Below are 25,427 nucleotides of genomic sequence, written 5' to 3'. Positions count from 1 at the left end.
GGCTCTGCCCGTTCTCGTTCCTGATGCTGGTCTTGCTTCAGGTCTAGGCTGAGAAGACAGTTGGGCACCTCGTCCCATGACTTGGCAGCACTGGGCTGTGTCCTTCAGCCTGTGCAGAGACCAGGGCTCAGCTGGGAGTCCCAGCCCAGGCCTGGCAGCCAAAGGAAGTGAGAAGGGGGTCAGAGCTTCTAGGGTGGGAAGGGGAGGGAACAGTCAGTTGGAGTTTTGCTGTTTATAAAACACCTTGATATAATGATCTCCTTCAATCTCAGAGCATCCTTGGGAGAAAGGCGGGGAGGATCATTATTCCCATTTTGCAGATGAAGAAATTGAGGCCAAGGGTGGGATGCAGGGAAGTGGTCTGCCCAGAGATCTATGACTCAAACCCAACTCTGCTTACTGCAAACCCTGCCCTTTGGCCAGAGCATGCTGGCTCTGTGAGGCCTGGAGTCTGGTCCCCTACACAGAGGTCATGATGTGGTTTATGAGTCTGCCCTTTCCCAGGCAAGGGCATCCACAAGGGACCCCTGTGAGGTTTGGAGAACTCGCACAGGACTCTAGGCCCAAGACTCTACATTTCTAAAAAGCTCCCAGGGGGTGCTGTGCTGCTGGTCTAGGAGCCACACTTTGAGTAGCAAGGTTCTAAAGCAATGTCAAACATTAGGGATTAGTTTAACTCAGAAGATCCCAAAGCCAGAGTGGGGCTCCCTTTTCAATCCCCAGGCTCCAAACGCTAGGATAGGATGTGAAGATTTCTAAGGGCTCGGTGACTTTTGACAAGTTACATGACCACTTGGGCCACAGTTTTCTTGTCTGTGAGGCCCGGCTGGCTGTTTGCAGGACCAGTCTGAGCAGGACAGTACCTGAATCCTCTTCCTCTGCTTCTGGCCTCCCAAAGTTCAGTCTGGGTCCTGGCGCTGTGCCAAGAGCATCCACAGTCCAGAGGACTTAATGTTTGTCACTAGCTGTGTGATGTCAGACAAGTCATTTAATGTTTATGAGCCTGAGTTTGCTCACCTGTGAATTGAGGACAGTAACACCTACCGTGCAGGATTCTTGTGAGATTTAAAGAAGACAGCGGCTGCAAGGAGCCGGGCACAGTAAGTGCTCCAGAGAAACTTGTCCTCTTCCCCTTCGTAGTGTTGAACCCCCATCACCTCTTGGGGTATTTGCCCTAGTGGCTCATGTGCTGTATCAAATGTCCTATGAGGAGCTTATACACACTCCATAGGGGCTTGTCAAAGGGAAATTGTTACAGTCTCAACTTGTAAAGGAAGGACAGGCATTTCCTGCCATAGTGGAACATTCTCTTGGGAGCTAGGATAGGGCTCCCAGTGATACCTAACAACCCCTGCCTGGGGCCCTCTGGGCCTCCGGTCCCTGTGCCCCTCCCCATGGTGTTTCTTAGAATCTCTGGGTGTGTGTAATCCTCCTGGGCCACTGCAGGGATCTGGGGCTGTCTGTGCTGCCCCAAGTTCCTTTGCATGTTGGTGCTGAGCCAAGGGCTCTGGGGCCGCTAGGTAGTGTAGTACAGTGGTTAGGAGCACGAACTCTGGAGTCAGGCTTGAGTTCTGATTCCACCACTTACTGGGTGAGTCAGTTAACTTCCCTGAGGCTCAGTTTCCTCACCTGTAAAATGGCACAGAATAAGCACTCTATGTGAGTGATGGCCTTGTCTTCCTTCACCTGGATCCCATGCCTGTGCAAATGCCCTCTGAGGGGGTTCTGGAACAAGAGGGTCCCTTAACAGTTAAGGAGAGGGTGCTCCACAAATTGAGGGCACCTTGGAGACAGAGGCCAGAGCTTCTCTCTGCATGCTCCTGTCTGTGGTGGGCACACAGAAGGTGCTAGAGATGCAGGCAGGTCTGCAAAAGGCCAGGAGGGAGCAGTGGATGGTGGGGGGAAGGAAAGGTGCCCTCCCCGGGTGGATGGTGGGGGCCAGGGAAGGGCCTGGGGGTGAAGATGGAAGGCGGTGAGCCAGCCCATCACTGGTGTCTGATGCAATTATGGGGAAAGGAAGGGTAAGAAACCAGTATTTATTGTGTATCTACTAAGTGCTAGGCAGTGTGCCCAGGTCTATAATTAAATTCTCGTAATGAACTTGGGAAGAAGGCGTCGTTATCCCCGTTTTACACATGAAAAACTGGAGGCTTAGAAAGGTTAAGTGGCTTCAGGTAGAGCACTGTGGATTAAGCACATACTTTTTAATTTTTTTCCTGCTTCCTCTGACAATCGCGATGAAATGTTGGTAGTGGAGTAAAAAAAAGTATAAATCACCAGGGACAAAGGGAGCAGGGATGGGATGACAGTGGCATGAGATGGGTCAATAGTTTTTGAAGAAGGAACGAGGGTGGCTATGTAGAAACTGACCTTGCAGAGCAGAGGATGACAGCTGATGCTTGTAGAGAAGGAAGGCCAAGGAGAAACAGCCTACATGGTGTTGACGGCTTGAGGAACAGGAGGCTCCTGGCATCTCAGAAAGAGGGGTGGTGGGAGCAAGACAAGAGGATGAGGAGCAAGTCTGGGTAAGGAGCAGTTAAACTCCCGGATTCCCTAACCCCATCCATCAGAGAAAGGTGGTAAGAGTTTCTAGAAAAGTCAAGTCAGAGGCTTTGATCTCAGGGACACAGGCAGGGATGAGATGTAGAGTGAAAATAGGGAGATTGAGTGAAAGCCTGCTGGGACCCAGCCTTCTTCCCCAGCTTGGTTCCCAGGATGGTGGCATCAAAGTTTTTGCCTCCCAGGCCAGAAATGAAAGATGATTCTTCTCCTGCAAATTGGCTGGGCCAAGAGAAAAAAAACTCTAGAAACTGACATTTTGGGGGTTCCACAACAAAAATGATGGTCCCCCCTTAAATATGGAGCTTCCAATTAATGTTTCATGTCTCACTCTTTTTCCTTTTAATTTTTTAAAAGTGAGGCATAACTTATATACAGTAAAACACACAGATTATAAGTATACAGTTTGCTAAGCTTTGATAAATTTATACCCTCTTGTAACCCACACCTCCATCAAGATATAGAACACTTCTTTCCCCTCAAAAAATTCCTTCGAGCCCTATGCTTTTTCCTAGTTAGTGCCTCCCCCATCCCTCCACCATAGTTCTTCATTTTGGCATAGATAGTCTCTGCCTGTTCTAGAACGTTATGAAAGTAGAATCATGCAGTATCTACTCTTTGATGTCTCGCTTCTTCTCCTTAGCATATGTCTTTGAGGTTGATCCACGTTGTTGCGTTTTCCAGTAGTTTGTTTCTTTTTATTGCGCAGTAGTATTCCATTGTATGAATATACAATAGTTAATTTATCCACTCAAATGTTGATGCATATTGGGATTATTTACAGTTTGGGCTATTTTAAATAAGGCTGCTTTCTCTTGGATGAACACTTCAGCATGGAATTGAGTCCTAGGGTAGATGTATGTTTAACTACGTAAGAAATTGCCAAATTACTTTCTAAAACATTTGTACGACTTCACCCTCTCATTGCGTGAGAGTTCTGGCTGCTCCACATCCTCACTAACATTTGATGTTTTCAGTCTTTCTCATTTTTGTTATTCTAGTGAGAACATAGTCAAATAACATTATGGTTTTAATTTGTATTTCCCTAATGACTAATGATGCGTACTTTTTCATGTGTTGTTTGGCCATTTGTATATCTTCCTTTGTAAAGTGTCCATTCAAGTCTTTTGCCTACTTTTTATTTAGCTGATTTTTTAAAAAATTGAGTTGTAGGGACTTCCCTGGAGGTCCAGTGGTTAAGACTCCGCACTTCCAGTGCAGGGGGCCCAGGTTTGATCCCTGGTTGGGGAACTAGATCCCGCATGTATGCCGCAACTAAGAAGTCCACATGCTGCAACTAAAGATCCCACGTGCCGCAACTAAGACCCGGTGCAGCCCAAATAAGTAAATAAATAATTTTTCTTGTAAAAAAAAATTGAGTTGCAGAAGTTATAGATTCTGGATGCAAGTCCCTTATCAGACATCTGTATTGCAAATATTTTCTCCCAGTCTGTGGTTTGCCTATCCATTTACTTATAGTGTCTTAATATGTCTAAAAACTTCTGATGAGCAGAAGTTTAAAATATTGGTGATGTTTACCTTATCACTTTTTTCTTTATGATTAGTGCTCTCTGTGTCCTAAGAAATCTTTGCCACAGTTCCAAAGATATTCGTCTATGTTTTCCTCTAGGAGCTTTATAAATTTTGCTTTTACATTTGGATCTATAATCTATCTAAAATTATTGTATTTTGTATATGCTGTAAAATGGAGTTGTTTCATTTTATTTTTTCTGATGGATATCCAGTGGTTCTAGCCACATTTAAAAAAAGACTTTACTTTCCCTATTGAATTGTTTTGGCACCTTAAAAAAAATCAATTGACTGTATAAATGTCGGTCTATTTCAGGAGTCTTTATTCTTTTTTTTTTTTTTAACATCTTTATTGGAGTATAATTGCTTTACAATGGTGTGTTAGTTTCTGCTTTATAGCAAAGTGAATCAGTTATACATATACATATATCCCCATATCTCCTCCCTCTTGCGTCTCCCTCCCACCCTCCCTATCCCACCCCTCTAGGTGGTCACAAAGCACTGAGCTGACCTCCCTGTGTTACACGGCTGCTTCCCACTAGCTATCTGTTTTACATTTGGTAGTGTATATCTGTCCATGCCACTCTCTTAACTTCGTCCCAGCTTACCCTTCCCCCTCCCCGTGTCCTCAAGTCCATTCTCTACCTCTGTGTCTTTATTCCTAGGACTCTTTATTCTGTTCCATTGATCTATTTGTCTATCTTTAGGACAATATCACACTGTCTTGATTTTTGAAGGTTTATAGTAAGTCCTGAAATCGGAAATTGATAGTCCTCCGACTTTGTTCCTTTTCAAAGTTTTTTTTGGCACTTCTAGGTCTTTGAATTTCCATGTAAATTTAGGACCAGCTTGTCAATTTCTACAAAACAGCCTCTGGGATTTTGATTGGGATTGTGCTGAATCTATAGGTCACTTTGGGAGAACTGACATCTTCATACTAGTGAGTCCTCCGATCTGCAAATATGTCATTATTGCTCCATTTACTGGGCCTTCTTTAATTTCTCTCAGCAGTGTTTCATAGCTTTCACCTAAAGTTTTGCACATTTGTCATTGAATTTATTTATAGATATTTGGTGTTTTTGTCGTTCATTCCATCTAAGTTGTCAAATTTATAGGCACATCTATGATGATTTTTTGCCTATTAGTAATGGGGAAGAACGTTGAAATCTCCAACTATAATTGTGCTTTTGTCTCTTTTCTCCTTTTAGTTCTATGAGGTTTTGCTTCTGTTTTTGAAGCTCTCATACTTGGTGCATGCCCATTTAGGATTCTTATGTTCTGTTGATAAATTGACTCTATTGTTATTATGAAATAGCCCTCGTTATTGCTGTTAATACTACTTATCTTGATGTCTACTTTGTCTAATGTTAATATAGCCACTCTGTCTTGTGACTAGTGTTTGCATGATATCGTTCCCCATCATTTTACTTTTAGCTTATCTGTGCCTTTATATTTCAACTGTGTCTTTTGTAAACAAAATATAGTTGGGTCTTGCTTTTTTCACCAGTGTTACAGTTTCTCCCTTCTAATTAGAGGGTTTATGCATTTGCCTTTAATGTAATTGGACTGAGTTTAATACTACCATCTTGTTGTTATCTGTTTGTCCTTTCTTTGTTTTTTTTTCTTTTCTTTCTTCTTTTGGGTTAAGTTTTTTTTTAAAATTTATTTTATGTTTATTTATGGCTGTGTTGGGTCTTCGTTTCTGTGCGAGGGCTTTCTCTAGTTGTGGCAAGTGGGGGCCACTCTTCATCGCGGTGCGCGGGCCTCTCACTATCGTGGCCTCTCTTGTTGCGGAGCACAGGCTCCAGACGCGCAGGCTCAGTAATTGTGGCTCACGGGCCCAGGTGCTCCACGGCATGTGGGATCTTCCCAGACCAGGGCTCGAACCCATGTCCCCTGCATTGGCAGGCAGATTCTCAACCACTGCGCCACCAGGGAAGCCCGGGTTAAGTATTTTTTAGTATTCTATTTTTTTTCTCCTTTATTTCATTTCAAGTATATATCCTGGTATTTTTTATTTTTGTGGTTCTCTAGAGATTACAATATGTATCTTTCATTTATCACAGTCTACCATGAATTAATGTTTCACCACTTTAGGTAGAATACTTGTAACAGTCTGCTTTCATTTACTTCCTTCTTGTCCTTTGTACTATTATTATCATACATTTTACTTCTACATGTGTTATAAACCCCACAATTCATTGACATTAATCTTGTTCTAAATGCTCAGTTATCTCTTAAAGAAATTAAAAATAATTAAAAAAATATTTACCAACATATTTTCTACTTTTGGAGCTCTTCATTCCATGTGAATCTGAGTTTCCATCTTCCTGAAAAATTCCCTTTAACATTTCTTTTCAGTGCAATCTACTAGTTACTCTATGAGCCACCTGGGTAGGGAGGGTCAATGCCCATGTCCATGGTCTGTTCATTAGTATACATCTAGTGCCTACGGGACAACTGGCATCCAGCCTGGCTGGCGGGCGGGGGGCGGCATGTGGCTGGTAGAGCTGAGCCTTGCTTCCTGATGTATGGCAGAGACTTCTGAGCTGGACCAAGTCTGTCTCTGGTTTTTCCAGTTACCGAGGTACCTCTGAACCCCACTTGGTAGCAGCAGGATGGTGGTGGGTACATGGTCACTGTCTTCCAGGGTAAATGCTGAGAGCCACTCCGGGGCATCCATGTGGATACAGGGTCCTCCACAGGTGACAGAGATGGGAAGGGTGCTCTCCTGACCACCTGCTTGCTGTGTCCTTATAGCCTGCTCAGACACGGGGATGCCTGTTTCCTGCCAGAGGAGTGCCCATGCACTTGGAAGGGGAAGGAGTACTTCCCTGGGGACCAGGTCATGTCTCCCTGCCATTCCTGGTAAGTGAGGGCCCCATCCAGGCTCTGCTTTTTGCTGGGGGTGAGGATGGATATGGGATGCATGATCATGCATCCCCCCTTCAACCATGTTCATATTCATGTTGTGTGTTTCTGTGCTGTGCAGGGGTTTGTGTATATATACAAGTGTACACATAGAAAGAATTTTGGGGAGTGTTTTTGTGAGTATTTACATGAATGTGAGTTTGATCAAACATGTATATGAATGTGTGTAGATGTGTATTTGTAATCATGAGGATGTGTTTGCATATGTATATGGATGTGCAAGTGTGGGCACGTGTCCAAAATGCATAGACTGCATATGTGAATGTATATGCACATGCATGTATATGAAAAGATGGGCATTCATAATCCTGAATATGTTAGTGAATACATACAATTATGAATTTGTGTATGTATACAGCTATATTTATATACATTTGTGTGCATCTCCATCCATTTAGTATGTGGGGACATGTATGTGCAAAGTGTGTGAATATGTGCATGCGCTGGGTGTGCATATTTGTATTTACATGTAAGTGAACAATATGTAAAATGTGCATTTGTGATTTCCTATGAATATGTACATGCTTATATGTGAGAGTGAGTTTATATGTGAATATATTTGCACACTGTATATCTGTTAATATAAGTATACATACATGAGAGTGTGTGTACCTGGATTGAATTCTTTGAAAACAGGCTTGGGGCCAGTTCTGTAGAGCCTGCCCTGGGCCAAGCAGCAGGGAATGGAAGTGGGTAGAGACTCAACCTCCTAAATATCCTCCCAGGCTTCCACTGCTGCTGTGCCTAACTCATGTTAATTCACTTTCCAAAGGCTTGGCTCCTGGAAGTGTCTATGGTGATTCTTTTTTAAATAACTTGTTTTCCCACTCTCCACCTGTCCTCTGCTTCTGGGAGAGCTGAGCATCTCTCCCACCTTGTAATCACCTAAATCTTGAGGTTCGCCAATGACTCCCCCAACCCCTGCAAAGGCCTTATAACTACCCCAACAGCTAATGAGGCCTTTCAACCCATGCCTTCCAGGCTGGGCGGCTTCTGCTGTGGCCTCCTTTGCCAGATGTCCTCTGTGTTCCTGGCACACGGAGGCATGTGGAGCCTCCCTGACATTCCCCCTGTGCCCTTGTGCTCCTGCAGAGGGCCCGGCCTGGGCTTTCCAGGGCTCTGAGAGTCCAAGTGCTCCTCCAGCCCTGATGTGTCTGCAGGATCAAGGTGGCCCTGCCACTGCCCCAGGGGATCAGGGGACACATCAGGGACCCCTGAGCCCTGGCTCCTACAACTCTCTGGAAAATGGCCAAAGCACATCAGCTAGACTAGTGGGGCTAGGACGAAGAGGGGAAGGAAACAGGACGAGGACCCCTCAAAGAGGTCTGGCCAGCTCATTCCAGTGGAGGTCCCCACCCAGTGAAACCTGTTCCTTCTTAGCCCCACATCACATTCCAGTGACTGTCCAAGGGGTCGGGCTGGGCACAAGACCCTGTGTAAAGTAACTTCAGGTCAGGCTTGGTGTATTGATTCCTGGCCTGGTGTTTTGGAGACGGGTGTGTTCTGTACGAGCCCTTCCCAGCCACTCAGCTCCCCTGAACCCTTCTGTCTCTTGTAGGCTGAGGAAGGTCTCCTAGACTTCGGGATTCATCTCACATTAATGAGTGTGTGCTCCATCTCTCTGCTCCCTTTTTATTGCAGAACTTCTCAAAACAGTTGTCTGTATTTGCTGCTTTCAATTCCTCTTCTCCCATTCTCCCTTCCATTCCACGAAAACTATCCCTACCAAGGTCACCGATAATCTCCATGATGTTATATCCAGTGTTTTTCACTTGGTCCTCATCTTCCTAGACCTATTAGCAGCATTTGACAGTCAGTGATTTGTTATCATTCTCTACTATCATACCTTTCTTCCTGTGACTCTGGGATTCCCCACCCTCTTGATTTTCCTCCTGCCTCTCTTGCTGCTCCTTCTCCAGTTCTTTTGTTGATTATTCCTCTTCTCCAAATTCTTAATACTGAGTGCCCCGAGGGACCTCTTCTGTATTTATACTCATTCTGTTGGTCAACTCACCCAGTCTCATGGTGATAAGGCCTATCCATAGGCAGCTGACTCCCAGATTTCTACCCATAGTCCAAACCTTACTCCTGAACTCCAGACTCGCATATCCAACTACCCACTTGACATCACCACATGTGTGTCTAATGGACATGTCAAACACCAGCACGCCCCAAACTGAACACCTGATCTTCCGCCTCAGACCTGCTTCTCACTCAGCCTTTCCCATCCGGGTGGAGGAAGACTTCATTTTTCCAGTTGCTCAGGCCAGAACACCTGGAATCATCCTTGAGTTCTCTCTCTTACTACCTTCATCCAAGCTGTCTGAAAATCCTTTTGGTTCTACGTTCAAAATAGATCCAGAATCTGGATCTCATTCCTGCACTGCTGTTACCCTGCTCTGAGCCACCATCATCCCTTTCCTGAGTTGCAGAAAAACCTCTCAGTTGATCTTTCTGCTTCCACCCTCCAGCTTAGGCTCAGCACAGCAGCCAGAGTGGAACATAAATCATCCTGTTATTCCCGTGATTAAATCCTCCAAACACTCCTGGTCTCACTCCTACCATTCTTACGATGGCCTTCATGGACCTACGGGATCTGGACCTCTGTTACCTCCCTGAATTCCTCCTCTCCTCCCACACTCTCCATTCTAGCTGTGTTGTCTTCCTGAGGTTCTTCAGGACCTTTGCAAAGGCTGTACCCTCTGCCCAGGATGCTCTTCTTCCAGATGTCCATATACTTAATTTTCTCACCTCCATTAAGTCTCTGCTCACATGTTCCTCTGTCCACCTTATTTAAAATTACAACCCACCCCCACACACATTCCCAATCCCCTTTATCTTGCTTCTTCCCCCCCATAGCACTCATCACCTTCTTACCCACTCTATTACCTACTCATGCTTACTTATTATTTAGTGTGTAGCTTCCTCCTCTAGAATATAAGCTTCACAAGGGCAGAGGTGTTTTGCTGTTTTGTTCACTGATGTATCTGAAACTCCTAGAATAATGCCTGGGATATGGTAGACGCTTATTACTTGTTGAATGAATGAGTGAATGAATGAACAATTGGAGTGGTAAAGAGAGTGTGGACGTTGGAGTCAGATAGATCTGGATTCAATCTTGGGTCTGTTATTTATTGGCTTAACCTCTCTGAGCCCGTGTGTCCTACATAAAATGGGGACCCACCCTGCCACCCTTTGGGCATATGTTGGAGGTCAGTGATGTTTGTTGACCTCTGGCCCAGGGACACACAGTGGGCGCTCAATGGGCACACAGTGAGTGCTTGATGGGCAGTGGCTCCATCTTGGATATTCAGGGTGGGGGCAGGGCATGCCCTGTCAGGGGTCTGGGCATGTGTGTTTCAGTGTGTGCCAGCGCGGCTCGTTCCAGTGCACCCTCCACCCCTGTGCCTCCACCTGCACCGCCTATGGCGACCGCCATTACCGCACGTTTGATGGGCTCCCATTTGACTTCGTGGGAGCATGCAAAGTGCACCTGGTCAAGGTGAGTGCCTGGGTGTGTACCAGCTGGCTCTACAGGGACCCAGAGCAGCTGGTACGTAATTAGGTGGGTGGGAGGATCTAAGCCCTGGTGTGTGGCAATTTAGAGACTCAAGGAAGTGCTAAGGAGCAAGATTGGGGCTGGACAGAGCCCACCAGTCATAAATACCCTACTGCCTGTCCACTCACCATTATAACCTTGCCCCCTTGGGTGCCAGTGGTTTTTCTGTCTGTAATAGTAAAAGCAAATGCTTTCTGGACTTTTATTGTATCCCTGGTGGTCTACCAAGCCATTTTAAAGCATTATTTCACTTAACTCTTACAGCAAGACAGAGTTTATTGAGCCCACATTATAACTGGAGCAACTTGGGCTTAGGGAAGTTGGTATCTCACCCGAGGTCACACAACTAGTCAGGGACAGAATTGGGGTCAGGTTGGAACCAAGAAATCTGACTGGAGAGTTGGTGTGCAGGCAGGATCCCCTCCAGAAGGAGAAAAGGGTACCAACAGGGTGGGTGGGAGAGTGCCTCAGACACATTCAGGGACCTTGGTTTTGCTAAGGGCCTGTCCATCTCATTATATGATAATAAAAGTAACAGTAATAATAATAATAATAATGACAAACCTTTTATGGAATAAGTCCTGTCTCTGGGGCAGGCACTGTGCTGGGGTCTTTCACATAATTTCAATAACTCCACAAGACAAAGATTATAGACCTTGTTTTATTTTTTAAATTTCAAAGGTTTTGCGTGCTCTTCACTAACATGTAAAACAATATAGAAACATATATTAAAAACAAATATTCCTCTTCACATCTCTTCTGTTCCTACTCCCTGCTGAATAAGCACTCATAACAGCTAGGTGTGAATACTGCAAGATCATTTTCCATAAGACAGACAGACAGACACACACACACACACACACACATTTTGTTTAGTTTCTATGAATAGAACCCTGCAATTTGCTTTTATCACTTAATAGTATATTTTGGACATTATCTCATATAGTCAGTAAATTTTTCTTCTTCTTTTTGTAGAATTCCACAGAAAAGATGTACTCTAGTTTGTTATTCGCCATTGATGGGCATTTCGGTTGTTGTCAATATTTAAATGCTCAATGAATACTTGTGTGGATGTGTCTCTAGACGCTTAGAAGCAGAATTGCTATAAAAGTTATATGTTTAGAATGTTGTCCAGTGCCTGCAAATTGCCCTCCAAAAAGGCTTACATTAGCATCATCAGTGTGTGTAAGACAGTGCCCCTTCCGCTACACCCCTGTCAACACCAGTCATCCCTATTATATGTTCATTCATTCATTCATTCATCAGATACTTTTTGGAGAGTCCCTACATGCTAAACACTGCACCAGGCACCCAAAACAAAACTGAGCTTCAGAGAACGGAAGTAAGTTGCCCAGAGTCACAGCTCATATGAAGTAGAAGTGGGTTGAAAACTATTTCAGAGTCTGTGTCCCTCTACCCCATGCCTCTCAGCAGAATCTCTTCTCTCCCTGGTTTATTGCACTAACTTATTTCTCCTCAGAGCACATCCGATTTCAGCTTCTCTGTGATTGTAGAAAATGTAAACTGCTACAGCTCTGGCATCATCTGCAGGAAATTTATTTCCATCAACGTTGGGAACTCACTCATCATCTTCGATGACGACTCAGGAAATCCCGTAAGGCCTGGTGCAGGTGAAGGTTGTATGGACAATTTGCCGGTTAATAGGGGGCAGAAGAGGGCTAAGGACTGGTTTCCTTACCACAGCACTTTCTCTTGGAGCCACTGAGTCCTCAGCCCAGATTGAATTCCTTGGCCACGGCCAGGAGCCCAGAGGTCAATGTCAGGGCATGAGGGAGGCAGAGGAATTGGTGAACTCCTGGGGCCGGGCAGTGACTTATAGCCAGGCCCAGCTGACCCAGGTGTTGGGGGACACTCTGGCCTCAGGAATGGCCACCTCTGTCCCCCTAGAGTCCGGAGAGCTTCCTGGATGAGAAGCAGGAGGTCCACACGTGGCGAGCAGGGTTTTTCACACTGGTGCATTTCCCACGGGAACACATCACCCTCTTATGGGACCAGAGAACCACGGTGCACGTTCAGGCGGGGCCACAGTGGCAGGTAGTCACGTGATCAGTGACCCTCACGGGCCCTGTGCTCCTTCCTAGAGCCAAGCCAACCCACTGGGTGTCCTTGCATGAGCTGTACCCTCGCCGAAGAGCCAGGAGCGTCATGCCTGCTGTCCTATCTGCCCCACCCGACTCTGGGCCCCTTCTCCTCTGACTCTTCTCTCTCTGCACACCGTGACCCCAGTAGTTGCTTCTGGGCCCACGACAGACTCCTAGGCTCATGGCGACCCCTCTGCCTGTGGCTCACCCTCAGAATGCCTGAAACTGACCATTCTCTCTTCTTTCAGGGCCAGCTGGCAGGACTCTGTGGGAACTTTGACTTAAAGACCATCAATGAGATGAGGACCCCAGAGAAGTTAGAGTTAACTAACCCCCAGGAGTTTGGTGGCAGTTGGGCTACAGTTGAGGTAAAACCTCTCCAAGCTGGCTCACCCCTCTCACCCGAATGGACCCTGGTCACACTGAGAGAAACTGGCCACAGGTCAGGGGAGAGGGACATTGGTGCAAGGCTGCTCCTGCAACCTCTCTCTCAGCTTCTGACCCAGCATCCTCGGCCCTGGACTCTGTCCTGTGGCCTGAGGACATGCACCATCCCATCTCACACATCAGACCCCGGACCAAGCCCTGGTAGGAGGCCTGAGGCTGGGAAGGAGACCAAGTCTCTGTCCTAGGAGAGATGACCACCTAGTAGGGAAGATGAGTCTTGTTGAAGCATTACCATCTTACCCATCTCTGTGCCCCCGGTGCCTGGCGATAGGTCTGGCACACAGGAGAGACCAAGAGAGACCCACATGGGTTGAGGCAATTAGAGAAGGCTTCCTGAAGGTGGTGGCACTAGTGTGGTACTTAAAAGATAGACCATATTTGGATGGAGGAATGTATCAGAGAGAGGGAGGACAATATTAGCAGAGGCAGAAATGATGGGGGATGTCTCTGAGGTTTGGGAGATGTCTGAGGCTGCCAAGCTGTGAGCGATGGGGGGAAACATCACTGAGCTGACAGCAGGAGACCTGGGTTCTTGTCTTATTCTTTTATTTTATTTTATTTTTTAAAATTTTTATTTATTTATTTATTTATTTATTTATGGCTGTGTTGGGTCTTCGTTTCTGTGCGAGGGCTTTCTCTAGTTGCGGCAAGTGGGGGCCGCTCTTCATCGCGGTGCGCGGGCCTCTCATTATCGCGGCCTTTCTTGTTGTGGAGCACAGGCTCCAGACGCGCAGGCTCAGTAGTTGTGGCTCACGGGCCTAGTTGCTCCGCGGCATGTGGGATCTTCCCAGACCAGGGCTCGAACCCGTGTCCCCTGCATTGGCAGGCAGATTCTCAACCACTGCGCCACCAGGGAAGCCCCTTATTCTTTTATTTAAAAGATTATTTTATTTTGTTCTTCTTTTGTTTGTTTGTTTTATTATTTGGGGTTCTTGTGTTAGATCATCCAGTGACTTGCTGGGTGACCTTGAGTAAGTCCCATCTTCTCTGTGGTCCTCTGTGAAGTGAAGGGGCTGGGAGAGGGATAGTGAATAGATTTCACTTCATGTGACGAATCTGATCAGTCAGATGAGGCTGCCTGGGCAGCTATGTTGAGAAATACAAACACTTGTGTCAGGCTCAGCTGGAAGAACTGCGAGTGATTAGTTATGTCTGCCATGGGTGCTGCATCAGAGAGTGGTGATATGAGTGTTACATATTTGCCTTTCTTGGACTGAGTGATCTTAGGTTCCTAGTTCTCTGTTAGGGAGTAGGTGGAAATAAGCCTATGTAGACTGGTGTCAGGGGAGCAGTTAGTCATGGCCTGGAGCTAAATGTAATCCTGAGGTGGGGCAAGGCTGTTCTCACAGCCTCAGAAAAGTGTGCTCTAACCCATTCCATTTTAGAGAAGCTTAGTGGGTGACTAACCTTTATTGCTTCCCTCCTCTCACCTCTCACTGTCATTTCTCTCTCAGTAATCCCCTTGGGCATACCCTGGGGGGCTCTAGTGACAGTGTAGGCTGGGGGAGGAGGTTCAGCAGACATCAGGGAAATCTGTATTAGTTTTCTATGGCTGTGTAACATCATAACTGCAGACTTAGCAGTATCCAACCACACACATGTATTATCTCACAGTTTCTGTGGGTCAGGAGTCAGGGCACAGCTTGATTCGGTTCTCTGCATACAGTATCACAGGCTGCAGCCAAGGTGTCAGCCAGGGCTGGGCTCTCATCTGAAGCTTCGACTGGAGAGGGATCTGCTTCTCTGACCACTCATGTGGTGTTGACAGCCATTCCTTGTAGTCATAGAACTGAGAGCTTCAGTTTTTTTGCGAGCTGTTGGCCCAGGACAACCCTCAGTTCCTAGAGACCACCCACCATTTCTGCCACGTGCCATTCACAGCCAGCAAGGGAGAGACTCCAGCCAGATGGGCTCTGCACTCTTATGTAACATGATAATGCAGTCACTGGCACATAACCACATCCATGTGTCACCTTTGCTGTCTTCTGTCGACTTGTCAGTTTGGTCCCTCCCACATTCAAGGGCAGGAGATTATACAAGGAGATGAACACAGGAGGCCGGGATCAAGGGAGCCACTCTAAGAGTCTGTCCACCACATCAGGCAACAGGCATTTGAGTGGTAGGGAGATCAACAGTGCTGCCTTTGCCCCCTCAGTGCCCAGACACCCTCGACCCCCGAGACATGTGTGTCCTGAATCCTCTCCGAGAACCCTTTGCCAAAAAGGAGTGCAGCATCCTGCTCAGCGAGGTGTTTGAGACCTGCCACCCTGTGGTGAGTGGACTCTAGGCTTGGCTGCTCCTGGGCCCCCTTCCCACCTCCCTGGAATCCCTTCTGCTCTCAGACCCTCCATGCCTTGGAGAGACACCTCAGGTCCAGAGGCAAGATTCACCTCTGCCATTCCCTTGCCTCTGGTCTGCTCGGATGAGTCTGCCCTGTTTCCCTGGGACAGACACAGTCAAACAGCTTCTGTGCCCTTTTCAAGCCCGTCTCGATCTGGCTCTTCCTCCCAATCAGAAAGTTCTTCTGAATGGTGAACACAGACCCCTCATGCTGTGGCATCAGCCCTCAGTGGAGACAGAGGAGAGCTGGTGCTCAGCTCTGTATGGCCCCCTCCAGGGCCTCGAAGGCTGCCGTCAGATGGGCTTTGGCTGTCTCTGGCCCTGGCTGGGGGTTCACACCCCACGTCTGTTTCTCAGCCACACCCTAAGCCCCTGGATCCAATAGCCTAGGCCCGGGGAAGGAGAAAGCTTAGTTCTCAGAAGCAGGGTCTACCTGGGTCATGGAGTTAACGTTTCCCTCTCAGCTGCCTGCCTTTCTGCCCTCACCCTACATGGGCAGCTCGCCCCATCCTGTGGTCCCTTCACGTTTATGCTGCTCCCTGAGGCTGAGTGGCATCAGCCCGGAAGCTGAAGGGCTAACATTCAGGGTCTGTCCTCTGACATCTGACTTCTGACCTCCTCTAGGTCGATGTCACTTGGTTTTACTCAAACTGCCTGACAGACACATGTGGGTGCAGCCGGGGCGGTGACTGTGAGTGCTTCTGTGCCAGCGTGTCTGCCTATGCCCACCAGTGCTGCCAGCATGGGGTGGCCGTCGATTGGAGGACCCCGCGCCTTTGCCGTGAGTGTCCAGACCAGTCATCTGAGGGGGAGAGTGGGGCCCCTTCTGTGGGCAGACCTGTGGGGTCCCATCACTCTGGCTTGTGCTTATCATTCATTGAATTCTTACAACTACCCTGTGAAGTAGGACTGTTTATTCCTGTTTTACAGTTGGAGAAATGGGCTAGAAAGAGAGAGATTAAGTAACATGCTCAAGGTCACACAGGTTGGTGGAGGAGCCAGGGCTCATCTCCATTGCAGATGGTCTGGCTGCAAACCCATGCTCTTAAACACTTTACCAGAAGAGTCAGGAGCCCTGGGTTCCAGACCCAGAGCTGCCATTTGCAAGCTGTGTGACCTCAAACAAGTCCCCCAACCTCTCTGGGACTCCATTTTCTCATCTGAAAAATAGGAATAGACCTGTCCCACCAGGTTTATTGTGAGGGTCAAATGAGATAGTGAATGTGAAAGCCCTTTGTCAGGTGAGACTCATGGGGCCCGTCAGAGGCACCACAAGATAGCAATTTTTCTGGAGCACTGGTGGTCTGCAAATGCTTTTGGTTGCACACTCCTATCAAGTAAAAACATTTTGAGCACATATACATGCATATATATATATATATACACACACACATACACACATACACATAGATGCATGTACATATATATGTACTATTAATAGTGTAAATGTATGTCACAAAACAGATACAAAAGTAAATATTTAAAAGATGAAATAAAATTCATAGAAATTTAAATGATTAATTAATTGATTATTATTTGTTTCTGCATACCAAAGATCTTGCTGGTGCAAGACGCCTCACTTTGGGGTGCAGTGATTATTATACAGGTGCTGGGGCCACACTGTCTGGGTTCAGACTCCAGTTCCACCAAGCAAGGTGACCTGGGGCATGTTCCTTATACTCTGACTAGTAATTGAGGGTTAAGAGAACTGTACCTTCCTTGCAGGGAGCTGTGAGATTTACATGAGAAAATGCAGGTAAAGCACTTGGCACAGTGCTTGTGCTAGAGCCGAGGCTGCTGTCATTTTTCGTGGGGACATGGGTGCTGGCATGAGAGCTCCAGGCAGGATGACCTCAGGAAGAAGATGGAGCAGAATCTGCCTTTGGCTTCCTTTATCTTTGCCCATTTTACCGTGAGCCTCTTCCATCACAGAAGCCTTGGGTCCTCATGCAGACTGCTTCTCCTTCTACTTCTCTGATAAAAATCCTTCAATAAGGAGAAGGGAACACACGTTTACTGAGAATCTACTGTGTGCCAGGCCCTGTGCCTTCTGTGCATTAACTCACTTAATATTCAGGCCTAGGGTGAAGCAAGTGAGGCCAGTTCCTGGAGCACAAGATTTAAGGGGGTACCAAAAAAAGCAATATTTTAAGGCAATATTAAAAAAAAATCAAAACTAACGCAAAAACATCTCTGATGAACAAAATATCACAATTTTAAGTAGTGACAGCCTCAATATTATTGATTTTTCCTTTTGCCTCAGGCTCCAGTATGGCTCAGCAAGGAGCTGTCACTGATCTTGTCTATTTTAAAATTTTGATATTTTGTTCATCATGGATATTTTGCATTAATTTTGCAATTAAAAAATTGTATTAAAATATTACATATCCTGATTGCTGAGATTTTTGAGGTCCCCTTAAATTTTGCACCTGAGGTGAGCACCTGCCTTACCCCAGTCCAGGCCTCACATGTCTGTGGGGCAGATACTAGCGGTAGTCCCCGTCCTACAGAGGAGAGCACTAAATTTCAGAGAGGTTGAGAAACTTGTCTCAGTATGCACAGCTGATGAGTGAGAGAGATGGGATTTCAATCCAGGTTTGCGGGTCTCTAGAGAGCTGGCTCTTGACGACTTCTCTGGGCGACCTCCCATTAACCTGGTACACACTTGAAACCAGATACTTGGAGATCTTTTAATTTTCGAGTTCAATCTTCTGAGTCCACAAGTGAGGAAAAGCACATACTTACCCATAGCCACATGGTGGGTCAGTCTACTGATTCCTGGTGCTCTTTCCAGAGGGCGATGCCAAATGCAAAGGAATAGTGTTCATCATGGGGCTTGGGGGTGTGGGGTGGAGTTGGTGGCTCTCTTCAGACCATGCCTGTGAGTGAGGGAGACTCCTTCTCAGCCTTTGTCCCAGATCTACTGGGTCAGCTGGCCTCTCATGGTCTTGCTCCTGGCTTCAGGTACCCCCTGCAAAGTCCCCAGCTTATCCCAATGGACTAAGGAATCCATGGCCTATGTGCCAGGGGAACAAGCTGTGGTGCTGCGCTGCGCCACTAGGGGGCGTATGGAGCACATACTTGAAGGAGCTTATCAAAACCTGATGGAGACTGCACCCAGGGGCCTCAAAAAGGCTTGGATTCTGGAGGCCCTGGGTCCCTTCCTACTCAAGGCTGTTGAAAGACCGACTTCTGTCTTGTGCTTGCATTCCTCCAGGACCTTCCACAACATTTCCGATTGGAGCTTCCATTCCTTGGTTCAATTCTTGCCCTTTGAGGTCACACAAAACATACCCTTCTGTCCCAGCATTCATTCATTCATTCATTCATTTGGTACATGCCAAATGCCTACTCTGGGCCAGGCTTTGAGCTTTGTGTTAGGGGCACAGAGAGGGAGCCATTGTATTTCCTACACCTTAAGACATCTGGATCTAATGACCATGTCTGAATCTTGGAGTTTGGGAGACAGGCCAGGTCCAGCCCTTGGGGAAGGAGAGAGAGCTGGGATGGGGCTTTGGCCCTGCGCATCTGTTCCAGGCTTCTCAAGAAGTCTCTGTTCTCTCTCTTTCAGCATATGACTGTGACTTCTTTAACAAAGGTAAGCTCATCCTCCCCAGGTGGAGCCTTGAAAGCTGGGGCACTGCCATCCCTGCCCTGGGGCCACAACAGCAGCAGCCATCCTGAGGCCCTGCTGGCCCTGGAGGAGCAGTGACATGGGGCAGGAAGACTCCGTCATGCAGACAGAGCCCTGACAGTGCAGGGCCCAGGGATGCCCCGGAACTCTGTCTCCAGCAGCTCCTGCAGCCTCTGTCCAGGGCCCAGGCCAGGCTAGCTTCCCGGGGATGTGCTCGTGCGGGGCAGCTGCACCAGGAAGTGAAAACCCCATTTGCACCAACGTGCTGCCCCATAGCTTTCATAATCTAGCTCATCAGGCCCACAGGACATTGTCTTGGGTTTCCTGAAGTTTTGACTTGGCAAAGGCAAATGCAAACTGCTCTTCCTTTGCTGGGGCAAAACTTACAGTCTGGCATAGCCTGTCAGATTCATCTTTAAGTTTAACCGGTGTTGCAGGGCACCAGGATATGCTCCAACTTCTGCATTAACCAGGTCATGACTAAAGACCCCAGGGAGGTTAATGACCAGTGTTAGAATCAATGAGTCAGTTTAATCACTGGAGTTGGGTGGGATTGGAGGGCTGCCCAGGAGTAGTTTTCAGCGCTGATCTTTGTGCGGTGGGGCCAGGTTGGCAGAATTAGATACTCATCAAGTCCTTGGTGCCATTCACCTTTGACTTCTGAGGTCCCCTCTGCCCCCGCTTCCAGGCACCATCCTGCCAGGAGCAGGCCTGTACGGGTAAAGGCCCAAGGCTCCGTCCTCAGATAACTGCATTATCAGATTTGGTTTGAGAAACGTCCTCTGGCGAGAGTATAGTGGGTGAAATAGTGGGGGGACTGACTAGAGAGAAAAGGATGCCAGTTAGGCGGCCCGTGAGATGAGGGCTGGGCCGGGTACAACATGATCATTCACAGTGCCTGCAGTCCCACCAAAATGTTAACCTCAAGGGGCTCCTGATGGCCCAAACCTTTAACCCCTGAAGGCAGGAATCTGCAATGGGAGGATTGCAGTCCCTGCACAGGCGGGGTCTGTCTGACACCAGGCAAGACATTTCAGCAAGACAGCTCTGAGCAGAGTTTTCTCCCTTCTGTGGCATTTTGGGTGGCAGTAACTGGCAAAGGACAAGCTGTTTCTAGCATCCTGCACCCGCCCACCCGCCCACCCACGCATTCTTACTCTGCTCTTCTACCAACATTTTCTTTGGTCCAGGCCTTTGCGGGTGCTGGGGATTCACCAGTTCATGAGACCTGTCCCAGTGGTGCTCTGGAACCGGCCCACCCTGGCTTTCTAGAACCCACTGTGTGTTCTTCACTCCACATTCAGTCGGTAGCTTGAAGTTGACCACTGGTGGGAGTATTTATTCATGGAAATCAGCAAACATTACCAAATGGGGTTTTGTTTGTTTGTTCATTTTGTGAGAGCTGATTGTTAAGCCAGCACAACACTGCCTGTGTCCTGTCTGGTAGGGTAGACAGACGTGGACCCCTGATCGAGACCCTCCTCATAAGAGCTGGGATCAGCATGAGCCATGCTCCGAGACTGCTGGAGCACGGGGGAGGGAGGACGCTTGCGTGTGGTGGGAGAGGGTGCTGGGAGAGCTTCACCAGGAAGGTGACATTTGAGCTGGGCCCCAGAGATTGAGGAGGCGTTGGCCCCGGGCACAGAACGGGGAGGACTGCGCTGAGTGGGTGGGACAGCGCGAGTGAGACAGGAGGTAGGACACCGCACAGCTCTTACAAGGAAGAGCGAGAGAGATTCAGTGTGGCAGGGGCCGGGGTTGGGGCGTGAAGGGCCCCTGAATCAAGCTGGGCTCTTGGAGTCTATGCTGAGGACACAGGGGAGCCACTGAGGAGTCGCCGAAGAGAATGTGGCTAGGAAGGTGACTCTGGAGGGCGGGGCACACCAGAGGCTGGGAGGTCAGTTATGAGGCTGTTGCAGTGGTCTAGGAATCCCATGCTCCTGTCCAGCTTACTGACAACCGGCCACCGCAGGAACCCAAGAGACACAGAGGTGACACGTGTTTGAAATAAATAGATAAACACTAATGCTGAGCCCAAGCCTTCCTGGCCTTTACCCTTCAGACCTCAGGTGGGCAGAGACCAGGTCTGGCATCTTCTCCCAGAGGCGACTCTGAATAGTGCAGCAGCTGGAATGGTAGAGTCTTACGCAGGGGGAAAGGCCCATGGAGAGACATTTGGGGGGCCCAGATGCCCCCCAGGGGTGGCCTTGTTTCCAGGCTTCCTGTGAAGTGATTTAGGTGCTGTGCAGAGGGCCAGTTCCCATCAGGGGCTGGCAGCCTGGGGCTCCCGTCCCTTCCTTTTCATGGAAATCAAGGTCCCCGGGCCCTGGGGTGAGGGACGTGACCAAGAGGAGCTCTTTAGCATCTTCTCTCCTCCCGCTTCTGGCAGGGCTGGGCAGGTAGGGATGGGAGGTGGGCAAAGGCCCAGGGCGGCAGGGCTTATGACTGGGCCCCCTCTCTCCAGCACTAGGTAAGGGCCCCTACCAGCTGGCCAGCTTGGCAGCCAGCGGTGCCCTGGTGGCCGTGAAGGTGGCAGGCGGTGCCATAGTCCTAGTGAGAGCAGAGGATGTGGCGCCGGGGGACATTGTGAACTTCCTGCTGACGGCTGCCCTGTACAAGGCCAAGGCCCACGGTAAGGCCCACCCTCTGGCCCCACTCCAGCCCTTGGTGGAGGGAAGCAGGTGCTGGAGGAGGGGAGGATGCTACAATCCTAAGCCAGCTATAGTAGCTGGAGAAATGTGGGGCTCCAACAGGCACCCCTTTCCCAGTGGAGACAGGGTTCTGGGTCAGACTCTTAGTCTCTTTCAAGAAACACCTTCTATCTTCTTCTTGAAAACACCAGAGAGGCCAAGGTCCAGATGTACCTTTGGACCTTGCTTCACACAGCAGCTGTATTCCGGAAAAGCTGGGCGGCAATAACTACTACTTCCCATCCCTCCCCCTAAATCTCCTTCTTATTCTCCCTCTTCCTACCCCCCTCCCCACTTCTCCTCTCTATTTTTAAGACTAGATAGACTGTAAATACCAGAGGGGAACTGGCTGATATATTAACTCCAGTGGGACCTTCTCCTGTGAATGGAAGAGTGGGCTCTTGATTTGCTCAGGTTATGGTCCTGAGTTCTGGGCTGGTGGGTTACACAGACTGAGGCACACCTGGAACCAGCCAGCCTCCTGGGTCTTAGACTGCCAGCAGACCTAAAGGGCTCAGCTGTAGTGGGCACCATCTTCTCTTCAGAGTTCAGTAGTGCCTGAGGGGTGGCAGGACCTTGCCCGGTGGGGAGTGACCGCTGGTGGTGTTTGTGTTGGGCCCTGGGCCAGCCAAGGCCTCAGTTCACCAGTGCTAGGAAGCCTTTTCTTCTGTGGCCATTTGTGTGTGTCCCAGTGTATGGTCACTGTGATCACTGATCAGGGTTTCTCCCCACAAATCCTGTTGGTCCCATCTAGTCAGTATCTCCCTAATCACAGGGATGGTCCATGAAGCCAATCCCAGCATCGCCCAGAACCTTGAACCAAGACACATCTCAGAGAGTTCATTCCAACCTAAGAATTTAAGTTCTCAGATTCTCAGGTCTGTGGTTTATCTAGTTATGAAGATCGTCCTCTCTTTCTCTCTCTCTCTTCCTCCCCTTCCTCTCTCCTTGCCTTCCTCCCTTTCATTGAGCCCTGTTCCCATGCCAGGCACCAAGCTGGGCACTGGGGAATCAGTGGCATCAGAGACACGACCCCTGCCCACCAGAAGTCCACAATCCCATCCAGGGGACAGACAGGTCAAAGGCAGTTACAATGCCTGTGGGAAGGAGGAGCCCCTAACTCAGTCTTGGGGAGTCAGGAGAGGCTTCTTAGAATAAGTGTTGTCCCCTGAAGGGTTGAAAGGAGCCAGGAAGGAACTTGTAAGCCAAGCTCAGTAGGTGGATCTTTATCCTGAGGGCAGTGGGCAGCCCTGGAAGGGCTTTAAGGAAGGGAGGGACACCCCAGGCACAGCTAAGGGGGATGTTCATGGTGGGGTGAGCCGGGGGTAGGTGCCAGGAGGAATCACGTCACTGCACGAGGAAACCTGGGAGTGAGGAGCCAGGGACTGGGCCACAGGAGGGCCAGGAACATCCCCACTGCCCCCAAAGAGAACACTTCCTCCCTAGACATTCCCGACCCCCAGATCTGTGTGGTCCTGCTTGAAGAAGGAAGGGTGTCTTATAACCTTCCAGATGTAATGGACCATCTGCTTAGTGGGAATTTTCTGTTCTCCATTCAGTATTTTAGACCAGTAAGTAAGGTCTAGTCTAGAGGGGGTGTTGATTTTCCAGTGGTTTTATGGCATGTTAAGCAAACCCTAGAGTAGCCTGGCCCTGGAGAATGTCACTGTGGATGGAATGCCCAGAGGCTGTGAAGGCCAGCCTCCATCTCAGACCTGGGTCTCCTGGGCAGCTGGGGGCAGGGCCCAGTGAGGACCCAGGCTCCCACTCCCACCTCATCCTGTGTTCCTTCCCTGTGCTGTGCCCAGAGTACTGGACAGCAGAAGAGAACATACCTTCCAGGTAAGATCTGGGGTGGCTACGTGGGGGAGGTGTCCCTTGAATTTGTCCTTGAAGGATGTGTAAGATTGTGATGGGAAGAAATGGAGAGCAGAAGATGTCGCAGAGAGGAGGATTCAGCAGTCATTTAGGCCTGAGCCTCTCACTCTCATGGTCTTGATGTCCTATAGGATGTACTAAAGGGACACAAGCCACAACCTGGTACATCTTCCTGGAGTATCAATTTTACTTAAAGATTTTTGGAAGAGGTTACTGATTTATTATTAATAATATCTCACTCTTCTGTAGCACCTACTGTGTGCTGGGCACTGTTCTAAGTGCTTCATATATAATAACTCATTTAACCCTCACAACAATCTTAGGAGGTAGGTGCTGTTATTTTCCCAATTTACAGATGTGAGAACTGAGGCCCTGAGAGGTTAGGTAACTTACCCAAGGGGACATCACTTGCAAGTGACAGCAACCAGCCTTTTGGCAGGCTCCTCCCAAACAGAGAGATTAAAAGAGAAATAAAATTTAGAAAATGGAAGGTGAAAATCATTTGATTATTTAAGGTAAAACACAAGACTTTGTATAGTCAGTCCTCTATCCACGGTTCCACATCTACAAATTCAACCAATCGTGGGTGGAATTTCAGATGGAAACCTACGAATACGGATGGATGACTGTACTGGGCCATTTTATGTAAAGGACTTGAGCATCCTTGGATTTTGGTACCGAGGGGTGTACCAAGGAACAGCAGCTGTACCTCTAGTTCTGGCTTTCAGCCTCTCCCCTGTTAGGAGGACTTCAGGACAAATGGTTGAGAACCTTGATTTAGGCCAACTCCAGTCTTCACAAACGAGAAAGCCGAGACCCAGAGAGGGGAAGTGAGTTGTCTGAGGTCACCCAGCGAGGGACTCAGCACTCTACCCCCCTGGGCTGCCCCATGCCCACTCCTGGATCCCATCCCTGGGGCTGACTGCACCGTGGTTAAGAGCCTGGGCTCCAATCCTGCCTCCTTTTTCCACCGTCAGTGTGACTCTAGGCCTCACCTCCCTCATCTGTAAAATGGGGATAACAATGTCATCACTTTCTAACCTGTTATAGAATTCGCTTGTTCATTATGTTTACTCCCCACCCACCACCCGCTACTTGAATGTCAGCTCCATGAGGACAGGGGTTTTGTCGTTTTTGTCCCCTATTGTGTCCCCAGTGCCTGGAACAGTGCCTGGCACCTGGTGGGGACCTCAGTAATATTAGCTGCTGAATGAATGAATTCACCACCTCACAGGGCTCTCTTGGAATTTAATAAAAGCAGCAGGTAGAGAGCTTGCTTAGCATTGTGCCTGGCACAGCGTTAAGTCCTGATCAATAGCAGTTGTTATTGACATTAATAATTAATCCTTCCCCCAGTTACCTCATTTCTTCTCACAGCTGCCCAGGGAGGTCTAACAGGAACTCTGTGCAATATCTCCTGGGGCCACGGGGTGGAGTGGTGATGGGGGGAGGGGGAGACACACCAGGCCCTGTGCTGGGCCTTTCACACACCGTTCGTCCCTCACAGCCTGGAGGCGTGAATTCACTTGCCCGCAGTACAGCCAGCCGTGGCGGGCCGGGACTCCAGACACCTGCTTGTGCATTTGGGCCCCGACCCTGCAGGGCCCTGTGGCAGGGTTGGGGGGCAGGAGAGATCCACCCAGCAGCGTGGAGACAGGAGAGAGGACAGCGGAGCCCAGCTCTTAGGCCTCTGGGCAGGCCCCTTCCCATCTCTGGGGCAGTTTCCCTGCCGTGGGTTGGGCTCAGCCTCAGGTCCC

General features: G+C 48.6%; 1 protein-coding gene across 2 annotated transcripts in view; it reads left to right on the top strand.

Annotated features, from left to right (window-relative positions):
• The window catches only part of OTOG (otogelin), a 90,804-nt gene that overhangs the window by 33,508 nt on the left and 31,869 nt on the right, over positions 1-25,427 (top strand). For both annotated transcript variants that reach the window (XM_082341337.1, XM_082341336.1), the window contains 9 exons: positions 6,850-6,957; positions 10,384-10,522; positions 12,060-12,194; positions 12,488-12,634; positions 12,930-13,049; positions 15,284-15,400; positions 16,093-16,249; positions 19,040-19,066; positions 21,567-21,734. In XM_082341337.1, coding sequence (XP_082197463.1) covers positions 6,850-6,957; positions 10,384-10,522; positions 12,060-12,194; positions 12,488-12,634; positions 12,930-13,049; positions 15,284-15,400; positions 16,093-16,249; positions 19,040-19,066; positions 21,567-21,734 — 1,118 coding nt within the window. The remainder of the gene's footprint in view (positions 1-6,849; positions 6,958-10,383; positions 10,523-12,059; positions 12,195-12,487; positions 12,635-12,929; positions 13,050-15,283; positions 15,401-16,092; positions 16,250-19,039; positions 19,067-21,566; positions 21,735-25,427) is intronic.

The sequence above is a fragment of the Balaenoptera borealis genome, assembly GCF_965194805.1.
Source record: "Balaenoptera borealis genome assembly, chromosome: 11".
Lineage (NCBI taxonomy): Eukaryota > Metazoa > Chordata > Mammalia > Artiodactyla > Balaenopteridae > Balaenoptera > Balaenoptera borealis.
Note: the sequence above shows the minus strand (reverse complement) of the source record. Positions and strands in the feature narration are given on the sequence as shown.